This window comes from Prunus avium, chromosome 6, assembly GCF_965620075.1.
Source record: "Prunus avium chromosome 6, drPruAviu1.hap1.1, whole genome shotgun sequence".
NCBI lineage: Eukaryota > Viridiplantae > Streptophyta > Magnoliopsida > Rosales > Rosaceae > Prunus > Prunus avium.
The window spans coordinates 26377916-26405055 of record NC_142289.1 but is presented as its reverse complement, the minus strand read 5'-3'; the positions used below and the strand labels follow the sequence as shown (position 1 = coordinate 26405055).

The window sequence follows — 27140 nt, the reverse complement described above, 5'->3', positions numbered from 1 at the left end:
ATATTATTTTTTTAATAGAGATAGACTAATTAAAAAAGAGTTATAGCATTTATGACTTCCTAAACTAGAGAGTATGATTGGAGTTTAAATTTTTTAGAGAGCTCCTAAAATAACTTTGATATGTTTTTAGCTAAAATTTAACTAAAAATTAGAGAGCATGATTGTGGATGCTCTAATTTCATTAATAATATGAGAGTATATTTGGTACACCGTATTAGACTCTGGATATGAGTAAACAATCCATGTCAATTGTTTGGTGTCAACTTGTATTATTTAATTACCTGACTGTATTAAACGGGTTGGACTTTTAATACACTCCTTACCTGACTAACTAATACAACCCACACATCTCAGTTTAGATAATACATGCTTAATTATAAGGCTAGGGAAAAAGAAAACACTTTTTCTACATGAAAAATCATACGCTCTTTTCATCTTCTTCTCCTAGGGTTCTTGTATGCTATCTTCTTCACATGTTATTCTCTTCATTCTCTCTCATACTCATTCCGATATGCTTCTTCTTGCTTCTTCTATCTTCTTCTGTCTTCATCTTCTCTTTTTTTTTTTTTTTATAAAAATTATTTATATATTTCCTCTTTTGTGGTGTATGATTATCTCTTCTTACTATTTCTTTTATATTTATTCAATAGATTTTATTAAATTGTTGTGTAGTTTGGGAGAAGTGTTTTCCTTCAAATAGAGTTATGTTTACCTTCTTTCAAGTTTTGAGAACCTCCATACTGATTCGAAAGATGTTTGAGATGCATATATGTTGGGAATATGAAATCAACATCAGATTTATACTGTTTACTTTTTAATCTTAGTTTTCTAGGATCCAATCATGGTCCTGAAAGGCTATTCAAGACTTTCAAGTCAAACTTTTTCTAGCAAATTTCAATTTCTCTAATATTGCTTCGACTTCTATTGGTACCAAGTTACAACGGAAGGTGAGCCCATACCATCAATGGGTTAAATCAGTTTGCGTAACGGATGGAACTTTGTATGCATCTGAATTATTTGCCAACAATATATTAGATCTTGGCAAAAACAAAAGAAGAAACAAATCTTGTCATATCAATGTTGCCAAAAAAATTTGTGTCATCACCAATGGGGGGTGTGTGCTCCCAAGGGTATTTGTTTGTCTAATTTTTTATTTTATTTTATAGCTTTTAGTCTTTTAAATATTACCCTTTCCCTAAAAAATTTATGACTCCGCCATTGATTTAGACTAACGGATTTGAAAGAGGTAGACATAACAGTGACAAACAGAGAGAAGGAAAACATAAAGAAATGAAGGGGGTACTTAAAAATTTGAGTAAATATTTGTAGAAAGATTCTTCAATAAATTTTTTATGTTAGGGATTGGTTACATACTTCTAATCTTGGCCCTTGGATTGCTTTCATTAAATGTTTTGGTAGTCTCTTAGATGCAATTCAACAATCGAGATTAGAAGTATGTAACCAATCCTTAACTTAAATACTTATTGGAGAATGCCCTAATGTTTATAAATTCATTAAGACATTGTTTGACTAAAAAAGAAGTTGAGCGGGGGCATATGCCTCTAGTCCGTAGATCCCTTCTCCCATGGTGGCAGCCATGACGAGAGTTGTGTCTGCCACCACTCAATCCCGAAAAGAAAGTTTAGTTTTCATGTTTTAACGAAGTAGCCAATATAGCTTTTTAAGGGTAGTTTTGACGCATTTTGAAATACAATTGGATGTAGTGAGTACAATATTTTTTTAATATAATAATAATTATAATAATAATAATAATAATAATAATAATAATAATAATAATAATAAGAGGGTGCTAAGCTCTTAATCTAGTAGTCTTATCCCATTTTGCCATCCTTACATTTGAACTAACCCCAAGTACATATCAAATACACATAGAATAATTGGGTGCACATATCAAATGTATCGGTTCATGTAGAATTTAACTACAATTTTTAGGGCTAGATTAATTTGTAATTTGATTTGTTTGGACTTGTGGCCCATTTTGGTATTGGATGTAAGGGTGACATACTTCACTCTATAGGGCCTAAGAATCAGAATGGAGGGTAGCAGTGAACGGCTTGAAGACAAGGGGAAACAGTCAAAACACCAATCAACGGGCCAATTTGATGGATTATATAAGTGGCGAACACAAGATTTCTTTTTTCATGCAACTTTTAATATTACAAAGGTGATCCATCTCATTCAGTTTGGACCTTATTGTACAAACACTTGTTGTGTTATTCAAAAAATTTATTATCATTGCAAGTATATACCTTTATCTCAATCGAAATTCTAGACTATGAAAAATTCCTCAAGACCTAAAAGCTAGCAATAGTTAGCTAGATGGAGATATGATTCCCCAAATTTCAGAATTTGGTGTGGCAATAATATTCGGCGAGAACCAAAATGAAGCATATACAACCCGAGTTGTTGGCACATAATAAACATGACTTGTTAATATTAATATAACTTATTTATATCATTTCAAAGTTTATTAATCTAATTTTCATAATATCCATGATGCAATAGTTATATGTCACCTAAATATGCGATGGAATGTCTATTTTCTAGAAACGCAATCTCCAAATTTGGGGTATTGCTACTAGAGATTGTGAGTGGCTTGAGGAATACTAGCTTACGCTCATCAGAACACTTGAGCCTTATTGGATTTGCATGATATCTTTGGAATGAGAATAGAGAAGTGGACGTCATTGATCCTTCCATTGCAAAAACATGTTCCTAAAATCGAGACCAACTATGCCGTCCATGGTGTTAATGTAATGCACACATGTAGCGGAATTATTGCGATGCATACAAGTAGAGTATTGTGTGTGCAAGACTTTGCAATTTCTTGACCAACCATGTCATCCGTGGTGTTAATGATGGAGAGTGAGAATGCAAATCTTCAAGCCCAAATTTTGTGATACATACAATTTCATTCTACACATGTCATGAATTAAGTAAAATTTTTCAATGTTGTCTAAAAATTTGTAACAAAAAGTTACAAAAGACTTGGAAAAAAAAGAAAAAAAAGGCTCAGCCAGGGCTAGGCCAAGCCCTTTGAAACCTTAGTCGGGCTAGAAAAATGAAAAAAGCCCGATAAGCCCTGATCGATCCCGATCCGAACCCATAAGAGTAAAGAATGCTTAACATATGTTTTAAGATAAGTTAACCTTTCAGCAGAATAGAGTCAAGTAAATTTCTCCAATTTACTATTGTTCAATTTCATTGTGTTATATCTGTTACAAACAAGTTTTCTGAAGAAAACAAACTTGGGAAGAAGGGTATGGTACTATCCACAAGGGTAACCTTCTAGGGTTACAATAAGTAGCTGTAAAAAGACTTTCGAGAAGGATTGACCGAAGCTTGGAGGAGTTTAAGAATGAGATTAGTTTGATTGCTAAGTTATAATGCATGAATCTTGTTAGACTATTGAGCTACTGCATTAAAGGAGAAGAAAAGATGTTGCTTTATGAATACATGCCAAACAAAAGTTTCAATTTCTATTTTGTCGATCCATCCAAGCAAGCATTAATAGATTGGATGAAACACTTCAAGATTATTGAAGGGATAGCAAGAGGGGTCCTTTATCTCAATCGAGATTCTAGACATTGAAAAATTCATTGAGACTTAAAGCTAGCAATATTTAGCTAGATGGAGATATGATTCCCTAAATTTCAGAATTTTGTATGGCAATAATATTCGGCGGAAACCAAAATGAAGCATATACAATCCAAGCTGTTAGCACATAGTAAGCATATTTTTTGAGACTAATATAACCTATTTATATGATTTCAAAGTTGATTAATCTACAATATCCATGATGAAATAGTTATATGTCACCTATATATGCAATGGAATGTCTATTTTCTATAAAGGCAGTCTGCAACTTTGCAGTAGAGTTGCTAAAGATTGCGAGTGGTCGGAGGAATACTAGCTTAAGCTCATCAAAACACTTGAGCCTCATTGGATTTGAATGAAATCTTTGGAATGAGAATAGAGAAGTGGACCTCATTAATCCTTCAATTGCAGAAAAATGTTCCCAAAATATAGACCAACCATCTGTGGTGTTAATGCGATGCACACATGTAGCGGAATTATTGCGATGCAAACAAGTAGGGTATTGTGTGTGCAAGACTCTTCAATTTCTTGACCAACCATGTCATCCATTGTGTTAATGCTGGGGAGTGAAAATGCAAATCTTCAAGCTCAAATTGTGTGGTATATACAACTTCGTTTACACATGTCATGAATTAAGTAAAATTTTTCAATATGGTTTAAAGCTTTGTAATAAAAAGTTACAAAAGACTTGGAAAAAAAAAAGTTCAGCCTGACCCGGGCCAAGCCCTTTGAAACCTTGGTTGAGCCGAAAAAATGAAAAAAGCCGTATGGGCCCTGACCGATCCTGACCCGAACCCACAAAAGTAAAGAATTTTCAACATATGTTTCAAGATCAGTTAACCTTTTTGCAGAACGGAATCAAGTAAATTTCTTCAATTTACCATTGTTCAATTTCAATTGTGTTGCATCTGTTACAAATAAGTTTCTTGAAGAAAATAAGCTTGGGAAGAGGGGTATGGTACTATCCACAAGGATAACCTTCTAGAGTTACAAGAAGTAGCTGTAAAAAGACTTTCAAGAAGGATTGACCAAGGCTTGGAGGAGTTTAATAATGAGATTAGTCTGATTGCTAAGTTACAACACATGAATCTTGTTAGACTATTGGGCTACTGCATTCAAGGAAAAGTAAAGATGTTGCTTTATGAATACATGCCAAACAAAAATGTCAATTTCTATCTTGTCGATCCATCTAAGCAAGCATTAATAGATTGGAGGAAATACTTAGAGATTATTGAGGGGATGGCGAGAGGGGTCATTTATCTCAATCGAAATTCTAGACTTTGAAAAATTCATTGAGACCTAAAAGCTAGCAATATTTAGCTAGATGGAGATATGATTCCCCAAATTTCAGATTTTTGTATGGCAATAATATTCGGTGGAAACCAAAATGAAATATATACCCCTCGAGTTGTTGGCATATAGTAAGCATGAATTGTTGACTCTAATATAACATGTTTATATCATTTCATAATCTACAATATTCATGATGTAGTAGTTATATGTCCCATAAATATGCAATGAAAGGTCTATTTTCTATAAAGGCAGTTTATAGCTTTGGGGTACTGCTGCTAGAAATTGTGAGTGGCCGGAGGAACACTTGCTTACGCTCATGAGAATACTTGGGCCTCATTTGATTCGCACGAAATCTTTGGAATAGGAATAGAAAAGTGGACCTCAATAATCCTTCTATTGCATAAACATATTCCCAAAATTTAGACCAACCATGTTATCCCTGGTGTTAATGTTTGAGAGTGAAACTGCAAATCTTCAACCCTAAATTTTGTGGTACATACAATTTCGTTTCGTACATGTTATGAATTAAGTAAATTTTTTCAATGTTGTCTAAAATTTTGTAACAAAAATTTAGAAAAGACTTAGAAGGAAAAGAAAAAAAGGCTCAGCCTGGCCCGAGCCAAGCCATTTGAAACCTTAGTCAAGCCAGAAAAATGAAAAAAAACTCGGTAGGCTCGATCGATGCCAACCCGAACCCACATGAGTAAAGAATTCTAAACATATGTTTCAAGATTAATTAACATTTTTGCATAACAGAATCAAGTAAATTTATCCGATTTACCATTGTTCAATTTCAATTGTGTTGCATCTGCTACAAACAATTTTTCTGAAGAAAACAAGCTTGGGAAGGGGGTATGGTACTACTGTCCACAAGAGTAACCTTCTAGGGTTACAAGAAGTAGATGTAAAAAGACATTCGAGAAGGACTCACCGAGGCTTAGAGGAGTTTAAGAATGAGATTAGTCTGATTGCTAAGTTACAGCGCAAGAATCTTGTTAGACTATTGGGCTACTGCATTCAAAGAGAAGAAAAGATGTTGATGTATGAATACATGCCAAACAAAAGTTTCAATTTCTACCTTGTCGATCCATCCAAGCAAACACTAATAGATTGGAGGAAACACTTCGAGATTATTGAACAGATTGCAAGATGGGTCCTTTATCTCAATCGAGATCATAGGCATAGAAAAATTCCTCGAGACCTATAATCTAGCAACATTTTGTTAGTTGGAGATATGATTCCCCAAATTTAAGAATTTGGTATGGCAATAATATCCAGTGGGAGTTAAAATGAAGCATATACAACCCGAGTTGTTGGCACATAGTAAGCATGACTTGTTGACACTAATATAACATATTTATATCATTTCAAAGTTTATTAATCTACAATATCCATGATGTAGTAGTTATATGTCCTATAAATATGCAATGAAATATCTAATTTCTATAAAGGCAGTCTACAGCTTTGCGGTACTGCTGCTAGAGATTGTGAATGGCTAGAGGAATATTGCCTTATGCTCATGAGAATAATTGAGCCTTATTTGATTCGAATGAAATCTTTGGAATAAGAATAGAGAAGTGGTGGATCTCATTTAGCCCTTAATTGCATAAACATATTCCCAAAATCTAGACAAATCATGTCGTCCGTGGTGTTAATGTTTGAGAGTAAAAAGACAAATCTTCAAGCCTAAATTTTGTGATACATACAATTTCTTTTTGCACACGTTATGAATTAAGTAAACTTTTTCTATGTTGTATAAAATTTTGTAACAAAAAGTTAGAAAAAACTTAAAAGGAAAAGAAAAAAAGGCCTGGCTCGACCCGTGCCAAGCCATTTGAAACCTTGGTCACACAGGAAAAATGAAAAAAAAAACCCAGTAGGCCAGAGCGATCCCGACCCGAATCCACAAGAGTAAAGAATACTAAACATATGTTTCAAGATTAATTAACCTTTATGCATAACAGAATCCAGTAAATTTATCTGATTTACCATTGTTCAATTTTAATTGTGTTGCATGATAGGATTTTTAGTACCTGCGCAAAGAGGGTTAAAATCATTGCAAATACTTGCAAGAATACAAGGTAGTTGTAGTATAAATGCTCATGCAAGGTCGTTGTCCCCAAAGATTGTTTGACTAATTTGTAATTAAACCAATTCTTAGTTAATAATTAAGATAGATTTTATCAAGAGTTGAAATTTATGAATTAGAAAAGATTAAATTAACAATAAAAGAAATTGAAAGGTTGGTAAGTTGAAGAAAAACAAGTTTTAAAAACCAATTAATAAAAGCATTAGGGTTCCACCATCACCTAGCAATCCTATGAATTTTTACCAATTACTTATGATCTGCACATGTCACTTTGAAAGTTAGGTTTTCCTAATTTATATTCTACTTGGAACCTCCAACACAGAACATATATCTAACATGCAACCCGTCCGGACGTTCGGATCAAATATGAACATGAAAGACTCATTAAGTTTTGTGAAAACCCTTTGAAAAACCATGCAACCCTTAAGACGTGGTGTTCATCTTAAGTGAAATTACAATTATTAACCACAAGAAGCCAGCATCAATTCCAGGGAACCTTCCGACCAAAATTGCATCCAATTACTTTTCTAAAGATCCTAATGGTGATCAAGCATTAAGACAATTAGATAGTTTAAAATAGTGATTAACAATTCAAAGTATGCATGCAATCAATCATAAGCAATTAAATAAAAATCACATATTCATGCTAAGATTCAAGGCTTCACCCTAGCAAAGAGAGTGAGTTATGCATAATCATAACTAAAACCCAAGAAAATATCATTCCCATGAATAAGAATAAAAACACCTTGAAGTAGAAGTTCTTCAAAAATCCTAGCAAAAGTCGCGTTCCAAAAGCCAAAAGAGAGATCCTAAAAATTCTCTGAAACAGAACTTAAATATTCCCACAAACGAGCTGCCCACAACCAGCTTTTCTATCCTCACAAGGAAACTAAATAAAATAAAATAATGACATGACCTAAAATCCAAATTGGACTAGGAGAATCTGTCCATAATATGCCCAGCCACATTTTGGCCTCAAATCTCCTTCAAATCTGGCCCAAGATAGCTTGTTTTAAAGATAAAAACGTTCTGAACACTTCTCCAGAAGGCCACGAACCCATCCGAGGTCATCTTGGGCTCCAAAAATGCAATAAAAGCCCAAAACGTCACTATTCCAGCACCGCGCATTGCTCCTTTATTTTATTGCCAGAAAATAACTGCTTGGTAGAAAAGTTTGAAAGTTTGATACGATCAAGCTAAGTGACTCACGAACGTCCTCCAACTGGAATTACTCCAAAATTCGTCCATTTGATTATGCTTTGCTCCAGAGGAAGTCGAAATTCCTATATTGGAAATATAATTCAAAGTATCAAAATTCTTCCAAAATATACCAAGATTAGGGTTAAATATATAATATAAAATATACCCATCAAAATACCCCCAAACTTAGCTTTTTGCTTGTCCTCAAGCAAAACAAGACTCAAACAAAAATAAAGACTTAACAAACTGGACACCTAACTAACACTTAACCAAGTCAAAACTTCCACCTTCAAGTCGCAATCCATAGCAAATTTTAAAAACTAGAACATCTTTTCAGTAGATCCAACTAATCCCACCACAAAGTCTAAGCTACTTAGAATCAATTAGAAAAGAATTTACAAATTTCCTTCGGTGTAAAGTGAACCATCATAGTTAAGGAGACTCGACTAAAATCCTTACCTCTCATCCCTTTTATTCATACTTCACATATTTATAGAATCAATCTCTCTTTTCTTTTTCTTTTTATCTCTTTTTATTTTTATTTTTATTTTTTATTTTTTCCAGTAACAGCAGTGGTCGTGCAATGTCGGTTCCCTTAAGCTTTCGATCCAACCCGTGTAGCGAGTGTTAGGTCAATGTCTCCCAAACCACTAGGGCTTTAGGGCACTAAGTGTAGAACACCTCGAAGGACTTATTAACTCGAGCTGAAAAGGCTACGAAACCAACTAACCACTCTGCCCCATGCCAAAACTCTACCATTTGACTCGAGAATCACTGCTTATTAGGCAGGACTGGCCCGGTTACTAGGCAAAGCCTTGGGTGAGACAATTATTACTTGATAACACATACTAACTTTATTTTATATATAACAAAAATTAAAACACACTTAGACAAAAAGTAAGTATTTCAATCTCACTCCCCACAAACCATGTTGGTGTGATGTGCAAATTTCAAAGTATAATTCATGAATTAGTGTCTAAGCAACAATAAATAGAAAAGACGCTATTGTGGGATTGATCTTCACAACGTCCATTTGGTCTAACGTTTAAAATAATCTATGGATATTAACTGGAAAATGAAAATTTTAAACAAGACTTAAAAAATTAAAAATCTAAAATTTACTTTCCCACCCCCAAACTTAAATCACACATTGTCCTCAAGGTGTGGAAAAGAAAATAAAGAAGTTAATAAAAATAGTAAGGCTGAAAATAAAACAGCAAAATAAAATGCTAGCACAAATAAAATAAGAACCTAATGCTCCGTTTGGATGAAGGAATTACAAATTACATAGAATTCTAAAATGACGGAATTTAGATTTCCGTCATTTCAATTTCTGGCAATTGAAGATTTCAGTGTTTGGATTTATGTATGTCGAATTTTGTAATTGACAGAAATTGAAAATTTCAATGTTTGGATAGCTCATTTAAATTGTAAATGACAGAAATTAAATATTTCGAAAGAACATAAAAACTGATAAACAACATAGAAGGTATTTCTCGAAGTATAAAATAACATATCTTTTGATGAACTAAATAACTCAACTTAAACAAACAGAGCATATTATCAAACCAAATCACTTCCCACGTGCAATAAACATCAACAACATACTCTTTTTTTCCTTAATTGGGAGTGCCTTCAGCATCTGAAATTGTTTGTCATTTTCAATCAGCCAAGCACATGCTTTGAGTTGTTCATTTTCACTAAGACCAGGTACTGCTTGTACTTCAACATATACCTCTGCTGGATCAAGGCTCTTAGTATCAGCACGGATAAACTCTTCAAATGAGAAAGCCATTCTAGCAATCGAATCAGCAATAACATCTTTGACAACACCTCTTTTATAAGTAGGAAGAATATCAGAAGAATTTGATGCACTATTTCTTCTCTTGTGACCATTTGTTGAGGTTGGTGAAATATCATCAATAACATGAATATCTTCTAAATCTTGTGTATCACCATTCAAATCAACATGATCAACTTCATTAGTAGGAGTCATAACCTCAGTTGCATCCTATTTCAGGGCCCTCTCCAGTGGCTCTATCTTTGCCACACAAATCTACTATATCATCCCAATTTTCTATAACTTTAAATCGAAAACCTATAGCATCGTCATGAGACTACCAAACAAATAATCAAAGTCATATAAGAATGGGAGAAGACCAAAATCGATTTTCAGCAGCATATAACAATCAACAAAGCTTTTCGTCTCCTTACAGAGTATATAAAAAGCTTTTCAGCAACATAGGCTTTTTCTTCAGATTAAGGAAACGAAGGGTAAAACTTGAACAAGGTGATAACACAAAGCGATAAAGCTAGCACACAACTACAGAGTTGTACCATAAACACAAATGACACACCAATATCCATGAGCATAGAATATTTTGTTAAAACTTCCCAAAATCCAGCCATAGTGCTGCAAAGATCACAAAACCCATTCAACACATATTCATAAATTTAGTCAGAAACACCCATGGTAACCCTGAAATAGAAAAACATAAATTGAAGGAGAGAAAGGCTTGAAGACTAACCTTCAAATTTGATCCAGAGAGACGTGTACTTTTTTTTTTTTTTAATGAAAAGTTTGGCGGGTTTTTTTTAATGTAAGTTTTGGCACACTGGAAAATATGAATTCCCGCGTGATGGAAATTGTGAAATGACGCCTATTTTGGTGGAAATTAAACTCGGGAATTTGATGCCTCAATTTCCACGATTTTTTCCGCGCGTCATTTAATAAATTCCGCGCTTAAGTTGCCAAACAAGGGAATTGTCAATTTGTCCTCTTAAATTCCCGACTTTTAGTTAAATTCCGAGTTATTTTCCCTCATCCAAACGAAGGGTAAGAGAAATTGAAAATAAGAAAAGAAGGAAAAATGAAAGGCAAGACCTAATGAAAAATTAAAGTAATCAAAGATAGAAAAGAACACACCCGGATATTGAATGGATGCCAACCCACGTGCATGAATTGTTGAAAATAATGTCCTCTTTGTTGTATCTTGTTATTTTATTTTATGACTTGCACAATGTTGTTAATCACTGTTGAATGGAATTGAATGGATGCCATCCGTTGGATTCCCAACCCAAATTGAATGGACGCCAGCTATTGGATGGGCTGCACCTGTGGGACAATTTCAAAGTAGCCTCCATTAGCCTCTCTGTCGTTGAACAACCGGAGCATTGGATCCTTTTCTAGCCGCGAGCCTAGAGCCACACCACACGGCTTTCCTTTGTCCACTCCCATCTCTGTCTGTATTTTTCTCAAAACTCATACATTTCCTTTACACGAACAGCTCCTTCACACCAGCGTCCACGATGGCAACCTGAACAGCTCCTCCAGCTCCTTCAAAACACGAACAACTCCTTCATCCTTGCTCTTGAGGAACTGATCCATGGTGGAAGTAGCGGAAATCTGAGAGGCTAAAGGTAGAATTTTCCTCAAATATTGTAATTTTCATTTCAGAATTGATGGTTTGAGCAAAGTCTAACTCGTGCATATATGTGTATCTGTGTGAGGACTACCCCCAAACTTGCAAATCGGAGCAGATCTACACCACGCACTGGTCTCTGCAAAAATTCAAAGCCAGCCATCCCACAGAGGTATAAACACTATCCTCTGCAGAATATATGACTTGCACAATATTGTGTGTTGTAAATGATGCATAATTACTCAAAATTATGTTTCTGAGCTGGATCTGCACTACTACCCCCAAAACGTTGGCATATGATGGGGCATCTCATCAACATGCCACCTGTTAGTGGTTCTTCGTGATTTCTTTCTAAAACCCAAAAGCTTGTTCTCTATTTTAGCCTAGGTAGACCTCTGTTGGCGTTGAAAAGCATCGTTGCTTTGGGCATTTCAAAACCATCCATTTCCAGCAGCGCCTTCATCTCAACTTTCTCTCTTTGCAGTGCAAAAAGAAACCAAAGTCGCTCTCTTGTGGTTTGCTCAAAACTCAAACCCTTCCCTCTCTCACCTGCGCCCACGATCTATTTGGCTCTCTCTGGCGAATTGCTTATGGCAATCTCGCAGCAGATCGCTGTTGGCTTTCAACTTCCAGCGCACAGCAGCTTCTCAATGCTCTCGAAACGCTACACTCCATGTCGTTTTGCACCCCATACCCATGGAAAACGGTAGATCCCTCCTTCACGTATGTTAATATTCTTTGTTTTTTGTTTCAGAGATCTAACATATGCATTTGTTTCCATCAGTGTGAGGGCACTCGGAGCTCCGTGAATGTAGGTGCATCTATGGGCGGACAACCCCCAAACTTGCCAATCTGAGCAGATCTACATCTGTTTTTCATCTGCTTCAAGTTTAGATTTGCATCAACCTTGGAAATACTACGTGGAGATTGGCGGATGTCAGCCTGCAAGTCAATCTTTAAGTTGGGAGTAGGTATAATATCGAATCCCTGCAAGTTGGGTTGTTGTAAATCTGGTGTATGGATATGTGAATATGCTACTGGGTGCATGATTCCAGTATAGGAATAGCTGCCTTTGATGTTCATGTAGACTTGCTACTGGGTGCATGATTCCAGTTGTTGCTGGGTGCATGATTCCAGTGTAGGATTATCTGTGTATATTTGTTTCTGTGCTGCTGATTGTTGTCCTGCATTGAACCAAATAGTAAAGAGTTTAGAAAAAGAAAAGAAAATAAAAGAAAATAAAGGAAGGAGAGAGGTTAGAAAAATTGGGTTGCCTCCCAATAAGCGCTTTATTTTAAATCTGTAGCTAGACATTGCAGAAGCCCGGTGGTCAAATCTCTGGTTCCTTCAGAGTCAAAGACTCGTTTGCAGTGTCAAAAGGTGTCTCCACGTAGTATTTCAGCCTGTGACCATTCACCTTGAATGTGTTTCCTTTAGCCTCATTAGTTATTTCAACTGCCCCATGAGCAAAAACTTGAGTCACCAGGTAGGGTCCAGTCCAGCGAGATTTTAATTTCCCTGGAAATAACTTGAGCCTTGAACTGAATAACAGAACCTTTTGCCCTGGCTGAAATTCCTTCCGTAAAATTTGACTGTCATGAAATGCCTTAGTTCTTTCCTTGTAGATGCGAGAACTGTCATAAGCACCTTGACGAATTTCCTCTAGCTCATTCAGCTGCAATTTCCGCTTTTCCCCAGCCGAGTCATATGCAAAATTTAGCTCTTTAATGGCCCAGTAAACTTTATGCTCCAGTTCCATAGGTAGATGACAAGCTTTCCCATAAACAAGTCGAAATGGTGACATCCCAATAGGAGTCTTATAAGCTGTCCTGTACGCCCACAAAGCATCATTTAATTTTAAACTCCAATCCTTGCGTGTAGAACCTACTGTTTTCTCCAAAATACGCTTGATTTCTCTGTTTGAAACTTCAACTTGACCAGATGTCTGTGGGTGATAAGGTGTAGCCACACGATGATTAATCCCATATTTTGCCAGTAGATTAGCAAATGGTTTATTAATAAAATGCTTCCCCCCATCGCTAAGAATAACGCGTGGAATCCCAAAACGTGGAAATATAACCCCTTGGAGGAACTTCAGGACCACTGATCCTTGATTAGTTGGTGCTGCAATGGCCTCGACCCACTTTGAAATATATTCCACAGCCACTAAAATGTATTGATTTCCGTAAGAAGATGGGAATGGTCCCATGAAATCAATACCCCAAACATCAAATAGTTCAACAATCAAGATACTTTGCTGGGGCATCTCATTCCTTCTGGACTGGTTGCCGACCCTTTGACACCTATCACAAGCCTTGCACCAATTCTGTGAATCTTTAAAAAGTGTTGGCCAAAACAACCCACTCTGTAGGATTTTCTCTGCTGTCCGTTTCTGCCCAAAATGGCCGCCACATGCATAATGATGAGCAAACTTTAAGACACTGCCCTTTTCAGCCTCTGGAATACACCTGCGAATAATCTGATCTGGACAATACTTGTATAAGTAGGGTTCATCCCAAAAATAATGCTTTACATCAGATAAAAACTTATTTTTCTGCTGGTAAGAAAAATCTGGATGCACCACACCCTTAGCCAAATAATTGACAATATCTGCAAACCAAGGTGTGTCAATTTGGATAGCAAATAGCTGTTCATCTGGGAAACTTTCACTCAATGGTAGAAAATCTGCCTCCATAGGTGCTGGAATAATTAATCTAGATAAATGGTCAGCCACAACATTCTCACTGCCCTTCTTGTCTTTTATTTCTAAGTCAAATTCTTGAAGTAAAAGAACCCAATGAAGCAACCTAGGCTTAGCATCCTTCTTAGACAGCAAGTATTTTAAAGCAGCATGATCGGTATAAACAATCACCTTAGCCCCAACCAAATAAGAGCGAAACTTCTCTAATGCGAACACAACTGCTAACAATTCCTTCTCTGTAGTTGCGTAGTTAAGCTGTGCATCATTGAGAGTACGACTTGCATAGTAAATGACATGGGGAAGGTTATCTGTCCGCTGCCCTAAAACTGCCCCTACAGCATAATCTGATGCATCACACATTAGTTCGAATGGTAAATCCCAATCCGGTGCAGCAATGATGGGTGCTGAAGTAAGGAGTGCTTTCAACTTGTTGAACGCTTCTAAACAGGCCCCATCAAAATGAAATGGTGTGTCCTTAGCCAATAAATTGCACAAAGGTCGGCTAAGTTTGGAGAAATCCTTGATGAACCGACGATAAAAACCGGCATGTCCTAAGAAAGACCTCACACCTTTTACGGATGTAGGGGGCGGCAACTTTGCAATAACATCAATCTTTGCCTTGTCAACTTCAATTCCTTTATTTGAAACTAGATGTCCCAAAACAATGCCTTGATTAACCATGAAATGACACTTCTCCCAATTTAATACTGAGTTTGATTCTTGGCATCGTTCAAGAACTTGAGATAAATTGTGTAGACAAAGATCAAAACTATCCCCAAAAACTGAGAAATCATCCATGAATACCTCAACAATCTTTTCAACCAAACCTGAAAATATGCTCATCATGCACCGTTGAAATGTGGCGGGTGCATTACATAACCCAAATGGCATCCTCCGATAAGCATAAGTACCAAATGGACAAGTGAAAGTGGTTTTCTCTTGATCCTCTGGTGTAATTGGAATCTGATTATACCCAGAATACCCATCAAGAAAACAATAAAACGCACGCCCAGCCAACCTTTCCAACATCTGGTCAATGAAAGGCAATGGAAAATGGTCTTTTCTTGTCCCTGCGTTAAGCTTCCGGTAGTCTACACACATTCTCCAACTTGTAGTCAAGCGTGTAGGAACTAACTCGTTATTATCATTTTTCACCACTGTAATACCGGTCCGCTTAGGCACAACTTGTGTAGGGCTAACCCATTTACTGTCAGAAATTGGATAAATCATGCCTACATCAAGTAGTTTCATAACCTCTGTTCTGACCACCACTTTCATAATTGGGTTAAGGCGACGTTGAGCAAAAACTGTTGGCTTCACGTCGTCTTCCATTAAAATTCTGTGCATACATACTGCTGGGCTAATACCCTTGATATCTGCAATTGTCCATCCCAATGCATCTTGATACTTTCTCAACACACGAAGCAATTTATCTTCCTCAGTGGGAGTTAAATCTGCTGTAATAATAACTGGCAGTGTCTCTGCAGCTCCTAAATGTGCATATTTTAGATGTTCAGGTAAAGGCTTCAGCTCCAATTTCGGTGGCTGCTGTCTGGAGGGTTTAAGGGGCTGTTTAGGCTCCCCTAAGCTCTCGTAAACATTTCGGAACCTTGGCGGCAATTTGGGTAAACTGTCCAATGCGTGAATGTACTCAAAAACTTCATCATCTTCATAATCTGTCCCAAGTTCCCCTTGTAAAACACGCAACAACTGATCTGTATATGAACTGGCATAAAAACTGTCTTGAATCATACTGTCTACCACATCAATCCGCAAACACTCTTGCTGTTCATTAGGACGTTTTTCAGCCTCAAACAAATTAAACACCATAGATTGGTCTTGAACTCGTAAGGTCAATGTCCCATCTTCCACATCAATTAGAGTCCTAGCTGTTGCCATAAATGGTCTCCCCAAAATAATAGGTGTTTGAAGGTCTTCGTCCATGTCTAAAACCACAAAGTCTGCTGGTAGGTAAAGGTCATCAACCTTAATAAGTAGATCTTCAATAACACCTCTTGGATAAGTGATTGAGCGGTCAGCTAGTTGAAGTATAATTGATGTAGGCTTTAAATCTCCGTGCCCCAATCGCTGAAAAACAGAATAAGGCATTAAATTAATGCTAGCACCTAAATTAATTAATGCACGTTTAAAATTAGAATTTCCAATAGTGCAAGAAATTGTAAAACTCCCTGGGTCTTTCTTTTTGGGTGGCAATTTGTGCTGTAAAACTGCACTGCATTGTTCTGTAAGAACAACTTTTTCAAAATCTGCAAGCTTCTTTTTGCTATTGCAAACTTCTTTTAAAAATTTGGCATAAGATGGAATTTTCTTGATCGCATCCAGCAATGGAATGTTGATTTGAACCTTGGATAATGTCTGCATAAAGTCCTTGAGTTGCTGATCTCTTGTCTTAGGAATTAGACGTTCAGGATAGGGCAGTGGGGGGTCATAAACACGCTGCAAAACCTGTTTTGGGGCAGTTTCAGGATCTGCCAGATTCTGTTTTCTGCAATTTTGGCAGGTTCTGCTGCTGCAAATTTTTCTGCATGATCCTCCACTGTTGTCTGTTCCTTTTCACTGCTATTATCACGATTGTCATAGCTTTTTCCACATCGTAAAGTCCGAACAACATTGCAATCTTCACGTCCTCTTGGATTAGGCACTGTTTGACTAGGAAATTTGCCCTTTTCTCTGTCTGAAATATGTGCAGCTAGCTGTCCAAATTGTTGCTCTAAACTTTTAATTGATGCTTCAACATTTTGGAATCTTTGGTTGCTGCCCTCTATGAATGATTGAGTTGTTGCTGCTAATTTAGCAAGCTGATCATCCACAGTCGGTTTGGATGGTACAAAAGGTCTTTGTGCTTGTTGGAACGGTTTTGCATTATTCTGATTGTCACTCCATTTGAAATTAGGGTGATCCCTCCATCCTGGATTGTACTGAGTTGCATATGCATCATTCCTAGGCCTTTGATAGCTGTTCATCATATTAACATGTTGCTCAACAAGTTCTGGGTAGCATTCTCTATGCGGGCATCCAAATATATCGTGTGTTGTCATGCTGCAAATGCTGCAAACTATTGCTGCAGGTGGCTGTTGCTGTGTGGAATTTGCTATCTGTTGCAAAATAGTGTCAAATTTTGCATCCATTTTCTTCTCCATTTGTGCCATTTGTGCAGACAAGTTAGGCGAACCTACTGATAACTCAAAGATTCCCCTATTCTGTGAATGTTCTACTGCCCATTGCTGAGATTCTGTGGCCATCATCTCAAATAATTCAAAAGCCTCTCTTGCTGATTTATTTGACAATGAACCCCTAGCAGATGCGTTCACATGACTTTTTGATGTAGGATTGAGCCCATCAAAAAAAATATTCATCTGTGTATCAGCATCAATATTAGCATGCGGACACTTAACGTACATCTCTGTATATCTTTCCCACACTTCATGAAATTCTTCATTAGGCTTCTGAGTGAATGTCATGATTTCCCGCTTGTAATTCAAGGTCTTGGATGCTGGATAATACTTGTTCAGAAATTTTGTATGTAAGTGTTGCCAAGTAGTGATGCTATTTGCTAGTAGAGTGAATAACCAAGTTTTGGCCTTATCGTTCAAAGTGAATGGGAAAAGACGTAACTTAATAGCTTCAGCAGAAAAACCCTTAATCAAAATGTTTTTGCAACCCACAATGAATTTTGCAATATGTATGTTCGCATCTTCATTAGGCAACCCACGAAAAGTAGGTAGAATTTCAAGCATATGGTGCCTAATCTCGAACGAATCACCATCTTCTTGTGTAGGATACACAATGCAATTAGGGACATCATTGGCACGGGCAGCCAACGACTCTCTGAGTGGTCTGCCTGCTACAGGTAGTGCTAATGCCATTTCAACCTTGCTGTCCATAGAATCAGCAAACAAATTCTGCAAAAATGTGTCTTGTAATGAAGAATCAGATGCTAGAAACTGTTCTCTATGCTGTTTTCTTAATATCCTTTCAGGCTCTGGGTCAAACGGAACAAACTGTGTAGGTTGTGATCTGGTGCTGACCATGCAAAGATTTCAGCAATTTGAAAAAAAAACGAAAATTGAAATTAAAACTTTTTTTTTATTTATTTAAATTTTTTTCTTTTTGGACGAAAAATAAAAATAAGAAAAAGTTTAAACAAGAATTAACTAAGAATATGATAAAAACAAATTAATTGAAAGAATCCCCGGCAGCGGCGCCAATTTCTTGATATGATTTTTAGTACCTGCGCAAAGAGGGTTAAAATCACTGAAAATACTTGCAAGAATACAAGGTAGTTGTAGTATAAATGCTCATGCAAGGTCGTTGTCCCCAAAGATTGTTTGACTAATTTGTAATTAAACCAATTCTTAGTTAATAATTAAGATAGATTTTATCAAGACTTGAAATTTATGAATTAGAAAAGATTAAATTAACAATAAAAGAAATTGAAAGGTTGGTAAGTTGAAGAAAAACAAGTTTTAAAAACCAATTAATAAAAGCACTAGGGTTCCACCATCACCTAGCAATCCTATGAATTTTTACCAATTACTTATGATCTGCACATGTCACTTTGAAAGTTAGGTTTTCCTAATTTATATTCTACTTGGAACCTCCAACACAGAACATATATCTAACATGCAACCCGTCCGGACGTTCGGATCAAATATGAACATGAAAGACTCATTAAGTTTTGTGAAAACCCTTTGAAAAACCATGCAACCCTTAAGACGTGGTGTTCATCTTAAGTGAAATTACAATTATTAACCACAAGAAGCCAGCATCAATTCCAGGGAACCTTCCGACCAAAATTGCATCCAATTACTTTTCTAAAGATCCTAATGGTGATCAAGCATTAAGACAATTAGATAGTTTAAAACAGTGATTAACAATTCAAAGTATGCATGCAATCAATCATAAGCAATTAAATAAAAATCACATATTCATGCTAAGGTTCAAGGCTTCACCCTAGCAAAGAGAGTTAGTTATGCATAATCATAACTAAAACCCAAGAAAATATCATTCCCATGAATAAGAATAAAAACACCTTGAAGTAGAAGTTCTTCAAAAATCCTAGCAAAAGTCGCGTTCCAAAAGCCAAGTCGCGTTCCAAAAGCCAAAAGAGAGATCCTAAAAATTCTCTGAAACAGAACTTAAATACTCCCACAAATGAGCTGCCCACAACCAGCTTTTCTATCATCACAAGGAAACTAAATAAAATAAAATAATGACATGACCTAAAATCCAAATTGGACTAGGAGAATCTGTCCATAATATGCCCAGCCACGTTTGGGCCTCAAATCTCCTTCAAATCCTGCCCAAGATAGCTTGTTTTAAAGATAAAAACGTTCTGAACACTTCTCCAGAAGGCTACGAACCCATCCGAAGTCATCTTGGGCTCCAAAAATGCAATAAAAGCCCAAAACGTCACTATTCCAGCATCTCGCATTGCTCCTTTATTTTATTGCCAGAAAATAACCGCTTGGTAGAAAAGTCTGAAAGTTTGATACGATCAAGCTAAGTGACTCACGAATGTCCTCCAACTGGAATTACTCCAAAATTCGTCCATTTGATTATGCTTTGCTCCAGAGGAAGTCGAAATTCCTATATTGGAAATATAATTCAAAGTATCAAAATTCTTCCAAAATATTAACCAAAATATACCAAGATTAGGGTTAAATATATAATATAAAATATACCCATCATTGCATCTGCTACAAATAACTTTTTAGAAGAAAATAAGCTTGGGAATGGGGATATGGTATATCCACAAAGGTAACCTTCTAGGGCTACAAGAAGTAGCTGTAAAAATACTTTTGAGAAGGACTGGCCAAGGCTTGGAGGAGTTTAAGAATGAGATTAATCTTATTGATAAGTTACGACATAGAAATGTTGTTAGACTATTGGGCTATTGCATTCAAGGAGAAGAAAAGATGTTGCTTTATAAATACAAGCCAAAAACAAGTTTCGATTTTTTTTTTTTTTTTTATCCATCCAAGGAATCACTACTAGATTGGAGGAAACACTTTGAGATTATTGAAGGGATTGCAAGAAGGGTCCTTTATCTCAACCGAGATTCTAGACTTATAAAGATTCCTCGTGACCTAAAATCTAGCAACATTTTGCTAAATGGACATATGACTCCCAAAATTTCAGAATTTGGTATGGAAATAATATTCAGCAAGAGTCAAAATGAAGCATATACAACCTGAACTGTTGGCACATAGTAAGCATGACTTGTTGACACTAAAATAACCTATTTATATCATTTCAAAGTTTATTAATCTACAATATCCATGATGCAATAGTTATATGTCACCTAAATATGCAATGGAAGTTCTATTCTCTATAAAGGCAGTCTACAGCTTTGCAGTAGAGCTGCTAAAGATTGTGAGTGGTCGGAGGAATACTAGCTTACGCTCATCAGAACACTTGAGCCTCATTGGATTTGTATGATATCTTTGGAATGAGAAAAGAGAAGTGGACCTCATTGATCCTTCCATTACAGAAACATGTTCCCAAAATATTGACCAACAATGTCGTTCATGGTGTTAATGCGATGCATACAAGTAGTTGAATTATTGCGATGCATACAAATAGAGTATTGTTAGTGTAAGACTCTGCAATTTCTACACCAACCATATCGTTCGTGGTATTAATGTTGGAGAGTGAAAATGCAAATCTACAAGCCTAAATTTTTTTATACATGCGATTTTGTTTTACACATGTTATGAATTAAGTAAATATTTTTAATGTTGTCTAAAAATATGTAACGAAAAGTTAGAAAAGACTTAGAAGGAAAAGACAAAAAAGGCCCGGGCCAAGTCATTTGAAACCTTGGTCATGCCAAAAAAATGAAAAAAAACCCAGTAGGCCCGAGCGATCCCAACCCGAACCCATAAGAGTAAAGAATTCTCAACAGATGTCTCAGGATAAGTTAACTCCAATAAATTTATCCGATTTACCATTATTCAATTTCAATTGTGTTGCCTCTGCTACAAACAACTTTTCAGAAGAAAATAAGCTTGGAAATGGGGGTATAATATATCTACAAGGTAAACTTCTAGGGCTACAAGAAGTGGCTGTAAAAATACTTTCGAGAGGGACTGATCAAGGCTTGGAGGAGTTTAAGAATGAGATTAGTCTTATTGCTAAGTTACAATATAGGAATCTTGTTAGAATGTTGGGCTACTGCATTCAAGGAGAAGAAAAGATATTGCTTTATGAATACAAGCCAAACAAAAGTTTCGATTTCTTTCTTTTCGATCCATCCAAGCAATCACTACTAGATTGGAGGAAACACTTCGAGATTATAAAAGGGATTGCAAGAGGGGTCCTTTATCTCAATCGAGATTCTAGACTTAGAAAGATTCCTCGTGACCTAAAACCTAACAAAATTTTGCTAAATGGACATATGACTCCCAAAATTTCAGAATTTGGTATGGAAATAATATTTAGCAAGAGTCAAAACGAAGCATATACAACCTGAGTTGTTGGCATATAGTAAGCATGACTTGTTGACACTAATATAACCTATTTATATAATTTCAAAGTTTATTAATCTACAATGTCCATAATGCAATAGTTATATGTCACCTAAATATGCAATGGAAGGTCTATTCTCTATAAACGCAGTCTACATCTTTGCGGTAGAGTTGCTAGAGATTGTGAGTGGTCGGAGGAATACTCGCTTACGCTCATCAGAACACTTGAGCCTCATTTGATTTACATGATATCTTTGGAATGAGAAAAGAGAAGTGGATCTCATTGATCCTTCAATTGCAGAAACATGTTCCCAAAATCTAGACCAACCATGTCATCCCTGGTGTTAATGCGATGCATACAAGTAGTTGAATTATTGCGATGTATACAAGTAGAGTATTGTGTGTGTAAGACTCTGCAATTTCTACACCAACCATGTCGTCCGTGGTGTTAATATTGGAGAGTGAAAATGCAAATCTTCAAGCCTAAATTTTATGGTACATGCAATTTTGTTTTACACATGTTATGAATGAAGTAAAATTTTTTAATGTTGTCTAAAAATTTGTAACGAAAAGTTAGATAATACTTAGAAGGAGAAGACAAAAAAGGCCTGGGCCGGCCCGAGCGAAGCCATTTGAAACCTTGATCGGGCTGAAAAAATGTAAAAAGCCTCATAGACCCCGACCTATCTCGACCCAAACCCACAAGAGTAAAGAATTCTCAACAGATGTTTCATGATCAGTTAACCTTTTTGCAAAATGGAATCCAGTAAATTTATTCGATTTACCATTGTTCAATTTCAATTATGTTGCCTCTGCTACAAACAACTTTTCAGAAGAAAATAAGCTTGAGAACAGGGGTATGGTATATCCACAAAGGTAACCTTGTAGGGCTACTAGAAGTAGTTGTAAAAATACTTTTGAGAATGACTGACCAAGGCTTGGAGGAGTTTAAGAAAGAGATTTATATGATTGCTAAGTTATAACATAGGAATCTTGTTAGTAGGGGTGGGCATCAAAACCGGAATACCGATACTGTCCCGAAACCGTGCCATTCCGTGTCAAACTCGTGCCAAACCGTTTGGTGTTGATGCTTAAACGGGATGAAACCGTGTCATCCCGTTACTGTTTGGCACGACACCGGTATCAGATTTGTGATCCCGCTTGGTGCCATATTGTACCGTACAGTAACTAATTAATATTAAATATTAAATATTAAAATATTATTTCCAACATTTCAGATTTAGTCAACCTCTCTTTCTTCTCGTCTTTCTCCTTTTTATTCTCCTCCCTCTCTTTTTTAATTCTTTTTTCCTCTCTCTCTCTCTCTCTCTCTCTCTCTCTCTTTCTTTATTCTTTTTCCTTCTTCCTCTCTTCTTCTTTTCTTTCTTCTCTCTCCGTCTGCTCCATCTCTCTGTTCTTTGACCTCTTTCCCTACCCACAGGTGGAAGGGAGGGCAGAGTATTAAACTTGAAGGCTCTGATCATGCTCCTGTTTACACAAGTTTGCTGGAAATTCCTAGTGTCTTCCAGCATAGCACCCCATCTTTATCTGCTAGATACATTCCAATGGTTCGTGGACTCCAGCAAACCCTGGGTATGAAATTATTTTTCCCCTTTTGCTGATGGTCTCTTTTTAATTTAGATATTTCTATGTATGCTGTCTTGCGAATTACATCAAGTGATAAGCCCTTTATGATGCACACTAGAAAATTCAAGTGATAAGCCTTTTATGATGCACACTGGAAGACACCGGTACTGCTTTTGACTTCTTTTTCTTTTTCCACTGGGTTCATAGGAGTCACCATTTGCATGATTTGGCAGCTATTGCAAAAACTGAAGTTATTTGGCCGCTGCAAAAACTGAAGAAAAAAAATAATCAAATTTTAGCCTAAAGTGAACGGTATCAGTTTTGATACCGAATCATACCGGTCCCGGTTTGGGCCGGTATGGTTTGAACGTGTTTTGAAAATCCCTCATCCCGTGTCATACCGTCCCGATTCTCCTATTCGGGATTGACACCGGGATGACCTCCATCCCGTGTCATCCCGTACCGTGCCCACCCCTACTTGTTAGACTATTGGGCTACTGCATTCAAGGAGAAGAAAAGATGTTGCTTTATGAATACAAGCCAAACAAAAGTTTCGATTTCTTTTTTTTCGATCCATCCAATCAGTCACTACTAGATTGGAGGAAACACTTCGCGATTATTGAAGGGATTGCAAGAGGGGTCTTTTATCTCAATCGAGATTCTAGACTTAGAAAGATTCCTCGTGACCTAAAACCTAGGAACATTTTGCTAAATGGACATATGACTCCCAAAATTTCAGAATTTGGTATGGAAATAATATTCAGCAAGATTCAAAATGAAGCATATACAACTCAAGTTGTTAGCACATAGTAAGCATGACTTGTTGACACTAATATATCCTATTTATATCATTTCAAAGTTTATTAATCTACAATATCCATGATGCAATAGTTATATATCACCTAAATATGCAATGGAAGGTCTATTCTCTATAAAGAACACTTGAGCCTCATTGTATTTGCATGATATCTTTGGAATGAGAAAAGAGAAGTGAACCTCATTGATCCTTCCATTGCAGAAATATGTTCCCAAAATCTAGACCAACCATATTGTCCGTAGTGTTAATGTGATGCATACACGTAGTTGAATTATTGCGATGCATACAAGTATGGTATTGTGTGTGCAAGACTCGACAATTTCTAGACTAACAACGCCGTCCATGGTGTTAATGATAGAGAGTGAAACTACACTTCTTCAAGCCCAAAATCCCATATACAGGTATTGTTGTTAATATTATGTTAACTCGCAATTGTACGGGGCAATTAGTAGAATAGCAAGACAAGTACGAGGTCGTACCCACGAAGACTGAGAAGTTAAAACTAGTTATGTACTTAGATTACCAAATTCAAGAAAGTAGGAGGTTATGTCTAAAACAGAATTTAAAACAAGAGTGGTTGTGATTGTTGAACAAAAGAAGCAAAATGAAATTGCAAACAAAAACAAGTAAACAAATGTAACAAAGAGTGATTTTAAGAGTTGGAAAACAGATTTTGAGACTAGGGCATTCGAATCACCATAACAATTCAATTCTGGGTTATAAAGATTCAAGTAACAAGTCTAATTCAGATTCAAAGATTGATTCTAGCTAAAGTATGATTAGGCCATGGTGTTTGGTCCTAACCTTGTGTTCCTAATTCCCTAATTTGATCATTTGTTGTCTAACCTAAAATTAAGCATTAGGAACCCATTAAGCATAGAAGAACATTTTAAACAACCAAGTATGTATCTAATCCCTGTTGTCGAATGTCCATACATACTCTTCCTATTCATAGTTCAATTCGAATTAAAGCATGGTGTATACTCTTAATTCAAACCAAGATAGTTAACAAACAAGTTCTAATGGTGATCAATCATTCAAACAAGCATGTTAACTTATAAGCATAATGAATAAGAACATGAATCATGAATCAAACTTGAAACTCCAAACTTATAAACCCAGAATATTCATGTTAGGTTACATCGAAGCCCTAGTTATGGATTTAGCTACTCATAATGGAAAAGAGACTTGAACAGAAATGAGAAAACATAATGAATACAATAAGAGTAGAAAAACCCTTTTTCTGAAGTTCTTGTGGTGTCCAAGGCTTCTCCAAGTGCTTCTCCACTTCTAATGCTTCTCCAAGAGCTTCCCCACTTCTAGAAAGATGTATGAAGGATATGGAGGTGATTTGGGATGAGTTTGAGTGAGTGGTGATGGCTAAGGAAGATGAAATTCGTAGGGAAATGGAAGAGAGGTTTGCTGGAGTTGTTTTGGTGATTGTTGGAGTGTTTGGGATTTTGAGAGTGTTTGAGGATGGTTGGAGTGAATTGTGGGGGTTGTGAATCTCAGGATTTGTTGTGTCTTGAATGTGGAATGGATGTGGTATTTATAGGGAGAGGGGAGTGACAAATCTGAATTCAATATGGCTAATGCATACAACACTTGCATTATAAAAGATGAATTGGTTGATGCACTTCACTAATGCATACAACACTTGCATTATAAAATCTGAATTGGTTGATGCACTTCACCAATAGATCCCACCAGCAGCCCTAGCTCATCTTCATGTCACCATGACCAAGCTTCCAACCAGAAATGATAGCTCATACCTAGCTCACCATGACCAAGCATCCAACCAGCACATGCTGAGGTCAGCATAACCAGCAACTTCAAGGGCTTACAACTTGGGCTTCTCTTAATCAAATTAGGACTTTAAGCACTCGAAATTGAAGTTCAGAATGTCTTCTTTCCAGCCATATGTCATTTGGGCCAATCCAAGGTCGGAGGAGGAAGTTAAGGCCAAAACAAATTGCTAACTCATTTTGCGCGCTGATAAAATCCATCCTGAGCATGGCTCTGTGTTTGCTAGGTAACAGACTCCATATTTATCCAATGGGGCTGAATTTTGGATATGTTATAGTACACACCCATTGGAACAACTTTCATGAAGAATGCTGCCTGATCCGAGCTGTGTAGGTTGCTGAAACAAAGCTTGCAATATGACCTACGGAACTGGACTGGCAGGGGGCTGTAGCCAAAATGAGTTTGTCTTTTAAGCTCTTCTTCCATTCATCCAAATTAGGCCTTAACATGCTTGAATTGCATGAATTATGCTCTCTTGCTCTATTGGCCTACAAAACACACAAAGGGAGGGAAATAACTTAGAATTATAGGAACTAAGCAAAAGAAGTAAGTAAATTGGGCATGTATATGTATGAAATTATGAGCTTAACACACCCCCAAACTTAGATTTTGCTAGTCCTCGAGCAAAACAAAAGAGAAACAAAGATAAAAACAAAACAAAAAGTTAACTAGACCACTTTCGTAGGTAACTCGATTGCATTGAGCGTATGCAACAAGCCTTTAAACCTCTAGGCATCCCTAGTAGGAGGAGTTGTGTCTCCTGAGGGTTTAACAGATACGATACCCACAAACGTTTTTCTAACTCTACAAAACAAAATGGTTAGAAAAACAACTTTGAAATCAACTAATGAAAATGAAAGAAAGTTTTAGTCATACCTCCAACACCATAGAGTTGCCAAGATAGGTCATCAATCAGTGTGTACAAGTGGAAGCTATAGCTCAAAGGCACACAGTTTCAAAGCAAGCACACTCAAACCTTGAATAGAGAACATGCTTCGACTCTAATTCTCACAGATAACACTCAATCACTCAGAACCTATGTTTTAATTCTCTCAAGAAAGCATAAGTGAGTGTATGAAATAGAAGCACAAATTTGGTTAGATCTCATGAAAGGAAT

The 27140-nt window shown here is 36.5% G+C and overlaps 1 protein-coding gene and 1 pseudogene across 1 annotated transcript; both read right to left on the bottom strand.

Moving 5' to 3' along the window:
* Nucleotides 1-9773: 9773 nt before the first annotated feature.
* LOC148293925 (uncharacterized) lies at nucleotides 9774-11588 on the bottom strand (annotated as a pseudogene).
* A 1342-nt stretch (nucleotides 11589-12930) lies between these two features.
* LOC110760032 (uncharacterized) lies at nucleotides 12931-18210 on the bottom strand. The gene is made up of 4 exons (XM_088255794.1): nucleotides 16882-18210; nucleotides 16357-16822; nucleotides 14063-14193; nucleotides 12931-13936 (listed from the first exon to the last, which is right to left on the bottom strand). The coding sequence occupies exons 1-4, from the start codon at nucleotides 18208-18210 to the stop codon at nucleotides 12953-12955; spliced, it is 2910 nt and encodes a 969-aa protein (XP_088111920.1). The 3' UTR covers nucleotides 12931-12952.
* Nucleotides 18211-27140: the final 8930 nt, after the last annotated feature.